Here is a 12380-nt window from a genome sequence, read left to right on the forward strand (position 1 = left end):
TCTATTTCTGATGCAAGTAGATGTTTGAGAAGAAGATTTAAGTGCAGAATATGAAATAAAAATATATCATTCCGATGAGCAGATTGTTGAAGCAGAGCTAAATGCTCAACATACATTGAAGAAGTAATTTTCAGAAAGCAGAAGAGATTGGTGCCTCCTGAACAAAGAAATTAGTATCTCTTGCTAGGTTGGTGCTTAGTTGTGGGGATTGGTGTCTCTAGTAGGTTGGTGTCTGAAAATGTTGTAAGATCCTTTTATCATTTTGTGTGGTTAGATTTGGATAGTAGTTCAAAGCAATCCTTCTCTGTGGTTTCCTCCAAAATGGGTTTCCATGTAAATCTAGTGTTCTCAATTGTGTGAATCTTGTGAGCTTGTTGTTATTGCTGATATTATGGTTGTTGTGTTCTAATAAAGTGAAAAGATTGCCTTATACTGATTCACATGACAGGAAATGCCTTGATAAATGGGTGAGAAATGTTGATGTATGTGATTAGCAACGGGAGATATCCCAAAGCTATTAATACACTATATTTTATATTTGCTAGGTGGGCTGACATAGATAATATAATTATTATTATAATATAATTATATTATAATTATTGTGATAATATAATTATATTATAATTATTGTGATAATAGAATTATTGATAATATAATAATATATTGATATTATATTAATATTAATTTGTGGGGCCATCTTGGGAGAGTGGCGTCCCTTGATGAAAGGGCACCTCTCGCATATATAATGAGATGTGCAATCTCATTCATGAAGAGAAAAAAACGAACATACAATCCAAGTGCAGATAACAATATCATTAGGCAGATCACATATGAATGTGCTCGGGGGAGACAATCATGCATTGTCTATGGTTGGGAGGGCAACAATGATCTGAGTCATTGCCCGTGGTTAAACAAGCACCCAATCAACATGTCTGATTGCTTACATCTCTGATCATCAAAATTCAACATGGTATCAGAGCAGGTTTCGAAATTTGATCAGAGATCTAAGTTTTCTTCACAGTAACGACAAAGATACTGGTGCCTCGTGTGAGATACAATGGTGACGCCTCTACTACGAGCAGGGGAGGAGATCACCCGTGCGCAATATAATGGGGGTTTCGTCGAGGAAATGGAAAGCCTGCAACAGTTTTGAGTTGCAAATCCTTGAGCAGTGAAACAGGCAGCACAGAGAACTTTCGAAGTAGAAAATGGCAACAGCAGTGTAGCAGCCGCGGCCACCAAGACAACAAAAAAAAATACGTTGATACCAAGCGCAGGGACGACATCCGGCACGCCAACATCATCTCAGCGAAGGCTGTCGCGGATGCGGTTCGAACCTCCCTGGGTCCCAAGGGCATGGACAAGATGCTCTGCACCTCCTCAGGCGATGTGATCATCACCAACGACGGCACCACCATTCTCATCAAAATGGAGGTGAACAATTGATTGAAAGACAATGCTTAAAGTATTAGTGAAGGCAGTTATCTTTTATTATCAATAAGATCGATAAACATAAGACATCGATTTTAAGAAGACTTCTATTAAGTATCTACAACGACTAGAGTTTGGAGCAGTTGCTTCATTAGATGAAAGATGTCAACAAATTTAATAAAAATGATCACTATGCAGCAATCATATGCAAGCAGTGACCATGAAGAATGAAATAACAGAGTTCAGTATCGTATGATTTATGTGATTGACCAATTCATAATGTTGACGAAGAAAGGTATACGTACCGGTCAGTTTATTAACAGTTATCCGAAGTATAGCATTTCACATACAGCCGACTCAATTATGAGACAAGTCAGCGACTGAAGGTTCGATTCAGATTAATGCATAGTGAATATCTGACGTCAGCACATAGAAAATCGACTCAATACAGTCAATGAATATCTTTCATATGCAGCGCTTTGTATAAAATAATAAATGACAGAGATAAATGAAAGATGCAGTTAATAATATGCGTTAGCGACCATGATGCAATAAGAACAGTGACTCAAGGACGTGGAAATAAGAAAAAAAAAATCAGATATCAACAATAATTTAAGACAGCATTGGTTATCAAAGTTCGATCCATATAATAAAGGAAAGGGCATTACATGTGAAGTCGATGTATTAAGAAAATACTCAAAGAATATTTGATTAGTTTGATGCCAAAAGTCACGATGATTAACATGCTAGACTCCTTAAATAATGCAGCGGGCTGTCTCCATAAAGTGAGTTAATGCAAACAAATAATTAATAAGAGGTACGATTAATGTATGATCTTGTTAAGAGACAAATTAACTCTTATAGCAGTAATCAGATGTGTTCTGAAAGGCTATGATTTCATAAAAACAATCGATGATCAATCTGTGATTTAATCTTCAAGTTAACGAAAGAAGACTAACAAAAACATTCACCGATTAGTATGGTTGAGTTTTGAAAGAAAAATAATTACTCGTGGAAAGGTGTAATGCATTAAAGGAATGCAATTTTGCCTCTAAATAAAAAAAATAAAAAAAGCCGTCCAGGTTTTGACGGCCATGGTTATTCCTGTCAAATTGATGGACCATGACTCTTTGGTGAAAAGTGCGAGCACTTCTCTGAACAGTAAGGTTGTCAGCCAGTATTCTACCCTATTGGCCTCCCTTGCTGTTGACGCCGTCCTAAACGTTGTCGACCCTGTGAAGCCTGACATTGTGGATTTGAGGGACATCAGAGTTTTGCAAAAAAAATTGGGCGGGAATGTTGATGATACCGAGATGGTTAAGGCTTGGTGTTTGATAAGAAGGCAAATTTATCCCTTAGTGGAATCAGGGTTTCAGTTTGCACGAAAAAGATTTGCGGAGAGATTTAACAATTGAAGATTCATAAAATGTCAGGTCTTGCAAGCAAGACAATTTATATGAGTACTTGTTAAGAATGGAATGTCTTAACTCTGGCAGCCATATTACATTATGTTGCTGGGTAACAACATAGGTTTATTAAGGCGTGTGTATTGACAAAGTTTGTGGGACAGGGGATCCTCTTATTGCTGGACAATTCAAGATTGAGTGGCGATTCTCATTTGCTAAGCGTAGGATATTGTGACCACTGTTGGTGTGAGCCTTTGGACACCAATCATTTGAACAGTATGAAGTTTCATTCTAGCAAGGCATGTGAACCGAGGCAATCGCTGGAAGTTGGGGAGCCTCTGTCTTTGAAAATTCACTTACTGATTTGAAAGAGAAAGTGACGGAAGTGTTATAGAGATGGGCTAATACATCCTTCCCTATTCCTTGTGAAATTGTGTTTGATCTGGAATTGGTTGCATGGGATGGCAAACACTGAAGGAGGCAAAGATGAGTCACAGCTACAGGTCTAGCACAATGGTGGTACCAGCAATAAAGAGATAAGTATTTCGTTGTTTGTTTGTACCTTTAATTTGTTCATGAATTTTATGTATAGTATAGATTCATGCAATAACATTGGTAATAGTGAATCTCGCATTGGTGTTTCTATTCAGGATAGATTAGTTCTATGAACTATTTGTAATCTCTCTCTTTGAAATGCTTTCAGGACGAACCAAGAAGCATAAGAGATTGCATTCAAGGAAGGAAGACCTTAATAATTGCTGCAATGAGATTGAGTTGGTGGCTGGAGACGTTTCTTCAAAGAAGAGGGATCAACATTCAGAGGAAGTTTGATATTTCATCAAAGGCAACCTTGGACAAGAAGGTCAAAAGGTTGATATCAACTTCAGAGGGAGCTTAACATTTCAGCTTCAGAGGGAGCCTGACATTTCAGGTTCAAAGGGAGCCTCGTCATCTTGAAGTTTTTGGTTAATGCATTCTTCTCAGTGAGAGAAGTTTGAGGTGCAAGCCCTTGTTAATGCATTTCTCCTTGAGAGAGACTTGAGGTGTAAATCCTTATCTCCACCCTCTGATATGGTTCATGGTGGATGCCATGTGTGTGACGCCATGACAACACCACGTGAGAGAGTCCGTGGTGATTTTATTGTACTTGTGTGTTTACCTTCTGGATGAGCCATGATGAATATCATTGTGAGGTGACGATCTCACAATGATGAATACTTGTGCATCTTACCATCATTGTGAGGTGACGATCTCACAATAATGGTTGATATCTCTTGAGGTAATATCTATGGATAAGCCATAATGGTGGATATTACGTGAGGAGATATCTATATATAAGCCATAATGGTGGATATCATGTGAGGTGATATCTATGGATAAGCCATGATGGTTGATATCATGGTGAGGTGATATCTATTCTTCATCGTCCATGGGAGAAGCCATGATGGTTGAAATCACGGTGAGGTGATATCTTTCCTTTCCACATATGGGAGTAGAAATTGTGGTCATATATCATGATGAGGTGATAAGCTATCACAATGAGATGATAAGCTTCTTTCATACACATGAGTGTAGTCATTGTGTTAGTCATCACGATGAGGTGATGTGTCTCGTAGATCTAGCAAGATATCTCCCTAGCTAAAGAGGGAGTGTTGATGTATGTGGTTAGCAACGGGAGATATCCCAAAGCTATTAATACACTATATTTTATATTTGCTAGGTGGGCTGACATAGATAATATAATTATTGTGATAATATAATTATATTATAATTATTGTGATAATACAATTATTGATAATATAATGATATATTGATATTATATTAATATAATTTGTGGGGCCATCGTGGGAGAGTGGCGTCCCTTGATGAAAGGGCAACTCTCGCATATATAATGAGATGTGCAATCTCATTCATGAAGTGAAAAAAACGAACATACAATCCAAGTGCAAATATCAATATCATTAGGCAGATCACATATGAATGTGCTCGGGGGAGACAATTATGTATTGTCTATGGTTGGGAGGGCAACAATGATCTGAGTCATTGCCTGTGGTTAAACGAGCACCCAACTAACATGTCTGATTGCTTACATCTCTGATCATCAAAATTCAACAAGAAAGAATTGGCATGATGGGACTAAAGAAAATATCATTAATGGGAATTCCTCCTACTAAAATCAACACTTGCATCTTGGGAGAGTGGCGCCCCTTGATGAAAGGGCAACTCTCGCATATATAATGAGATGTGCAATCTCATTCATGAGGTGAAAAAAACGAACATACAATCCAATCCAAGAAGGGGCCATCTTGGGAGAGTGGCGCCCCTTGATGAAAGGGCAACTCTCGCATATATAATGAGATGTGCAATCTCATTCATGAAGTGAAAAAAACGAACATACAATCCAAGTGCAAATATCAATATCATTAGGCAGATCACATATGAATGTGCTCGGGGGAGACAATCATGTATTGTCTATGGTTGGGAGGGCAACAATGAACTGAGTCATTCCCGTGGTTAAACGAGCACCCAATTAACATGTCTGATTGCTTACATCTCTAATCATCAAAATTCAACAAGAAAGAATTGGCATGACGGGACTAAAGAAAATATTAGTGGAATATTAATTATTATCATTAATAGGAATTCCTCCTACTAAAATCAACACTCATTGGCACATTATTTGAAGATGCCAACCCAAATCCAATATTGTGTGTTCTTTTGCACAATTGAAAAGAAGAATATTAACATCTAGAGGGAGCTAAAGTGTTTGGAATTCTGTCTCTTCCTCTTGTAGATTTCTTGTGACTCCTGGGCTATGTTACCCATTTTGTGAGATTGAGAAAAGATTCCTTTCATGTGGTAATTGACTGTAAATATACATGGTTGCATTAGTAAAGTACTCCCATGCATGTTGAAGTGTAATTGTAAAAGTTATTGAAAAGTAGCACTGATGTATAGATATTTTGACATTTATTTGAATGTGTAAGGAGTGCATAATGACCTCGATACGGCAACAAATCTCTGTAAATCAGCAACGAGATAGTGGCTTGGGGAGATGATTTCTTATTGTTCAGGAATTTGTTCTTACATCGGGTTTCTCCAGACCAGAAGTTGTGTTCTGCTCCATTTTCATGCTTGCCTGTGCTCTATAACTGTTTTTGCAATCTTTCTTATGAATATTTACACTAACTAACAATAAAATGAGGAGATAAAAACTGTTCTATCATCTATGCATGTTTTGCATTATAATCAGCAACTATAACAATCATATTGCGATTGGAATATATAAGCTTTGTGTTGATTTAACAAGTATTGAAATATACACACTATTTAAAGATCAATTATTTTGGCATTTTTTGAGATTAACATAATTTGTCCCTTTATTTCGTTAGCTAGCTTTCTTACATTACAGATATAAGAACAATAATTCAATGCTACTTAGACAGGTAATTTGAATAAGTCAGCCGTAATCCAGAAGTGTGTATTATTTTCCAAAAATTATCTGGAACAAGAATTTCAAACATTGCTTTTTTTTATTCTATTCGAGTCAACTAACTCTTCCTTATGTATGTATTGGAATATGGCAGTATTAAAACCATAAAACTGAATGTGCATTTAATTTATAAAGGAGTTTGTAGAGATGCCAATTTACTCCTCCGGACTCCAGATCAATGGAGATGGCAAATAGTATATCATAATGCGTTTATGTGGCTTTATTTGCTATCCAACAGTGTGTATTGTTTTCCGAAAATTATCAAGAACGAGAATTCAAACATATATCGCTTCCTTTTTCCTCTCTTCCACTCAACTATTCCTCCCCCTGTATATAGTAGAATATAACGGCATTAAATCGAAATAATTAAATGTTCACTTAATTTACGAACGAGATCATCTTGTAGCATTGCCAATGTAACCATACTCCAGACCAATAGAGATGGAGAAGGATTATCATAACGTGTTTTTGTCTTATTAGTTATATCACGAATAATTCTTGGAAATATATACTTGCCTCATTATTATGCACAAAATTTAAACAATTTCCTAGCAAACACTGGCATATGAGTTGAACAATCACGAAGTGGGGAGAAACAGAAAAATTTTAAATGAACAGAAATAACCCCAAATTATCGGAAGTTTAGGGTTTTAACTCGAGAGTTAAGCTTTTTCTGTTTATTTTTCAAAAAAAATGGCGCTTGAAAACAAGGCAAAGAGCAACAGACCTGAATGATTGGAAAAGAGAGAACCCAAAGGCGTTTATAAATGTAATGAAGGCCATAGACGAAGCCCAGGGCGGCTCCGCGGAAAGCAGCATCAAAAGGGCTCATAAGACCTGCTGCTACAGTCAAGAGCGCCAGCAACCCCACGAACGCCGTTATAAACACAAAGAGCACCCAGTCCGCCGTTGTCTGAGCCCTCTGCCGCAGACGTAGAGCCCCCTCCCTCCTTCCCCAGCCCGCTCCGATAACCGCCCCCATAAAACCCATCGCTAACTCTAACACCCCTGCCGCGGCCTTCTCTTCAGGGGACATAACGATATAATGGCCAAGCAAAAGAAGTGCCATACTCATCTGGAATACACAGAATCGGAGAAGCCCTATGCCAAACGACGAGAGGGTTAGTCCCTCCGAAGAGAGTGTGAAGCCAAGCACCGCGTTCCATGCCGTCCATATGACCGTGGTGAGAACCTGCTGCCATACCAGGCACTTCATCCATCGCTTCTGCACTTCTGCCATTACAGCCTTCACAAACAAAAGGGCGGGATTTCCAAGTTTTAAGTATGAATGAGGATTGTATACGTGTTTTGGTCTAAATAATTTGAAAAGGATTTGGTACAATTTAGTCTTTCAGTGGCACCCTCCACGCTTCCCTCTTTAATCGAGGTTTCTTCACACAGTAGTTATCTGTTTGCATTGTTGTAACTATACACACATCAACAGGTTCCTTACATTTTTCACTGATTTGGTGATTTTTTCATATTAAATATTCCTTAACGGTGAGAACGGAGATTTTTTTAAAATAATAATTCAGATTGATTTGGCTCTTAATTATAGTTATATCAAATTTAATAAATAATAGTTGATTATTAAAATATTGATAAAAAAATCATAAAAAGCAAAAAGGGTGCTCTCTTCATGGAGCAAAAAAAGACAAACTTTGGCGAATCAACGAAGGGCAAGTCATACGGCCAGCAACACAAATCAACTTTTTCGATCATTTCACTGCAGCAAATGTGATCCCATTAGGGACTACACAGAGTCAGCCAGGTAAGATTGTCAACAAAGAAAGGGGTGAGAAGAAGCAGGGGAAAAATCAATGGGGAAGAAGAGAACAAGATCCAAATTGTCCACGATTATGGATCCAAAGGCAATTAGACTTGGATTGAACTTCAAGAAATCGGATAGGAAGTAGGGAGTAATCCGCAAATCAGATCTTAGGGGCAAGGGTTTCTTCAAAAATAAATACAAACAGTTTCGAAGCGATCCACATTCCAAACAAAGAACTGGGAAATAGGGTAGTTAGGATGACATGAATTCAAGAATGGACCCGGGATGGTATGCTCCTAAGAAGAAGAATTATAGATCCATGGTAATTCCATCAAAAATCTTAGAATCTATATGGGGACATCTACAAGAATGTGGTTTATTCGTCAAATGGACCGAAATAAGCAATTTGAAGGAAATGATTGTCGAATGGTGGGAATCACAATTCAAAGGTCGGGTAAGAGCCAGAGCCCTAGCAAATGGTTTTTTTCTGTTAGATTGCACAAATAAATATCTTAAAAAGGAAATCTTATATGGCAAACCAATATTTCTCAAGGATTTTTGTTTCTACCAGATGGATTGGGAACCAAACCTCGACCTAGCCATTCATAAACCAAAGAGATATCCAAAATGCATAAGACAAAGAAATTTCCCTACAGAATATTCGAACTTAGAAGCATTAGGATCTCAAATAGGTATAGAAGAGGATTTCTTCTCTAGTAAACTTGGAGCAAAAGCTAAAATATTAATGGACATGGACAGTGAACTTAGATTTTTGGATAACCTAGAAATTATCATAGCAAAAGGGAAATGGAGACAAAAAATTGAAGTAGATTTAAATGAAGTTGGGGGGTGTTGTGTATTAGGGCTTGGACACATAAGTAGTTGCTCAACTTAGGGATGAGGAAAAACCTAAAGAAATGATTGTACTTGCGGATACTCAAGGGAACAACATAATAAAAGATCAGACAATGCAAATCAATCTTGGAAATCTAGATCTGGAAGAAGGGGAAATAGTAGACATAGAAATGAGGATCTTAGAGCCAAGGGAGGACATAGTTGTCAATTCTATGTTGGCATTGTGTTGTCATTGATGTCAACCAGTATAGGACAGTAACCGGTATGGGAGTATAGTTGATATACAATCACTGATGTCAACGGGTATGCATGAAGTGACCACCGATGAAGTGACATGTTGATGGTTGAAGAAGGCATAGTGATGCAAACAGGTAATGTATGAATCTGGTATGAAAACATGGCATCAGAATTGATGAAGAGGCAAAATGATGACATCTGTAAGAGAGCAAGATGTTGGGATGTTGATTGTGATGAAGAGACGGAATGTTACAAAAATCACATCAACACCAAAGGTGAAGTATGTGCAAGCCACCGGTATGTTGTTAGATGTCAATCTACAGGACTCCCAATGGTAAGTGGAGCTTATCTCCTATTATGCATGGAATGCATAATAGTCCTCTGAGATAAGACAGAAGAGTAGAAGGCAAGTGATTGAAGGCTCTCACTAGATCAACCGGTGAAACACTAAGTTGCCTTAGGTGCATGAGATTAGGGATGTGTACCGGATCTACAAGGGCAGACATGATGTGTTGTCAGAATAGAGAAGGAAATATATGTTTGTCACTTTGACAAACCAGTTGATAGGAGAACTGGTCAATTAATGAAGAAGGCGAGTTTGAGCAGTTGTAGACAGAGAATGTTGTCGTAATAAAGATTATTTTTGGTGCCACCGGTGTGCATGGTATCTTACCAGTATACATGCAGAAGATACTACCGGTATAGATGACAATTGGTAAGCTGACAAAGTATAGATGCAAAAGGCTCCCATCTATTGAAGATGTGCATGAGGTAGGTTGGCAAGAGTGCTGACCGATTTAGGTGTTCCATCGGAAAAGAAGCAAAGTGCAAGGTGAAGACAGACTGGTTAGGGTAAAGCCGGCAGAGTTTGTGAACCGGTAGATGAACCCGATTGTGTGTTATTGGTCGGTGACCATGTCGGACCAACATAGTGTGCCAAGGTGGATGTCAACTATGATGACACATAGGAGATAGGTGTCATGCATACAGTGTTTAGTGAAGAGTTGTCGGTGAGGTAGATGGTGATTGGTCGACATTAATGTCGATAGCATGTTTCACGGGTCGACACCAGAGGGGTGTGGCTTGAGACTAATCAGAGGACAGAGATATGATTTGATGACTTCATGATCGAGGTCGAGTGTCCAAGTGTTAATTAGGGTAGGTGTAGCTATCTACATGATCGCTTCATAGGTGTTTGACAAGTGCAGACCGAAGAAGGTGTCGTGTTTGCCAGATAGGGCAAACGTGTTCTGAATGCAGCAGGATTGGCAGAGTTTGATTGATCTGTTGCATGTGGTCGATCTCTAGACGAAGATCTAATTGGATTTGGTATGCCTCGGGGTCGATGAAGAAACCTTAGCGAACCAGAAGTTTGAATGTCGGTCATGGCGGGAAAACTCAAGTATAAGTATGTTGACTCATGACTGAAGAAGATTGATGATGTTGCGGGCCAGATGATGATAGATAGAGAGTGAAAGAGCAGCAGAGAATCCATCGACAATCACAGAGGAGATTGTGTGATTGAGAAAGAACCGGTTAGAAGAAGAGAAACAACAAGAGTGAGGTAATCGGTAGACTATCATTAAGTCTGACAGAGGAGTGCACCGGTGGTGATTGAACCGGCCAAGAAGATACAAAGAAGATTGCAAAAAAGAGAAGAGCACAGTGAGAGTCAATGAAGAATCGATAAGCTGAGAACCGACAATGATCAGATAGGAGACAACTGACTGAGTGAAGAAGACTGATGGTGGATAGCAGCAGTGTGACAGGAAGAAAAGAGAACTGACAGAGAAGAAGAAGAAGAGGCTGGACCGGTAAGGTTGCAGCAGAGAGTGAGTTGCAACAAGAGATAAGGTTGCAGCAGTGAGAAGGTGAGCAGAGAACCGATAGAGAATTGGAGAGAGGAGAACCAGTGGAGAGACTTGCATGAGAGTTACAAAGTTCTTTTGTAACAAGGAGATTACTTTTGTACTTATTATATGATCTTGTATTAACTGAGTTGGAGCTCGGTGCAGGGGTTGGTCCTTTAAAATCAGGGGTTGGTGCCCTAAAGAAGGAGTGGTACTCCTTGGGTTGGTGCCCTAAATGTTGTAACCAAGGTTTTCATTGTGAGGCTAGATTGGAGCAGTAGTCTCCAACATAATTTCTCACTGAGGTTTTTCCCATCTTGGGTTTTCCTCGTACATCTGATGTTATGTGATGTCCCTTTTATGTGTGGTTGCATTTGTGTCTTTCTCCCATCTAACCCGTATGTCTACTTTATGGTAGATCAGTTAATCGATATACACACATAGAATAGAAAAGGGTTAAGATTGGAAATCACTAATCCACCCCCCCTCTCAGTGGCATCTTGTGTTCAACAATTGGTATCAGAGCCTAGGTTCCGAGTTGATAAGCTTTCTCCAACTCGGGTAGATTCTAGTATTTGAACACAATGGTTTGTTTAGTGTCAATCCCTACTCTCGTATTTCATGGTTCAAACTTTTTTGTTTGGGGTTGTAGGATGGAAGTTTACCTATCCTCTTTAGGGTTTGATGTGTGGATGTTGGTTGTTAATGGCTGCCCTGGTAAAGTGAGTCCTCCCATCGATTCAGAAGAAGAAAGAAGATATTGGTGTAATGATATAGCAATGAAGGCTATACTCTATGGGTTATCAGATGATGTTTCCTCACAGGTGGACATATGCAAATCGACAAAAAGCCTATGGGACAGATTGAAGAAGCTCTATGAAAATGAGCCTACCACTGCAGAACTGGTTTGTGAAGACAAGATGAGAAATGCAACTCATGTATCTGTAGACGATGAAGGTAGATTTGTTAGCAGCAACAACAATGACGAAGAAGGAACTCACCTCTTCATGGCTCAAGAATTAGAAGATGAGAGGCACACATCTGAGAATGATCATGCAAATCATTCCTACCGACAAGATGTGTTTGGCAGTGATAGTGAAGGTGAAGAAGATGAAGCAGAAGTTGATCTTGAAGGAGAACTTGTAATTTCACTTGAAGAACTTAGTAGAGTGAGGAATGAATGCAAGCTATTCAAGAATTTTGCAGTTGTGGAACATAACTGGTTGATAAGATGCCTTGAAGAATCTAAGAAATGTCTCTCAGAGTTGAAGACTTGACAAGAAGACACCAAGGAGTTTCGGTGTAATGATCTAGCATATGAGCTAGAGGCCAGGGAT

General features: G+C 38.8%; 1 protein-coding gene across 2 annotated transcripts in view; it reads right to left on the minus strand.

The window, feature by feature from the left end:
• LOC131032441 (uncharacterized) overlaps positions 1–7777 on the minus strand; it is a 49842-nt gene extending 42065 nt beyond the window's left edge. For both annotated transcript variants that reach the window (XR_009103448.2, XM_057963412.2), the window contains exon 1: positions 7058–7777. Coding sequence is in view for 1 of the 2 variants with exons in the window: in XM_057963412.2 (XP_057819395.2) it covers positions 7058–7570 (513 nt within the window). In the remaining variant the exon portion in view is untranslated. The remainder of the gene's footprint in view (positions 1–7057) is intronic.
• Between the last annotated feature and the right edge of the window lie 4603 nt (positions 7778–12380).

The sequence above is a fragment of the Cryptomeria japonica genome, chromosome 11 (genome assembly GCF_030272615.1).
Source record: "Cryptomeria japonica chromosome 11, Sugi_1.0, whole genome shotgun sequence".
NCBI classification, from domain to species: domain Eukaryota; kingdom Viridiplantae; phylum Streptophyta; class Pinopsida; order Cupressales; family Cupressaceae; genus Cryptomeria; species Cryptomeria japonica.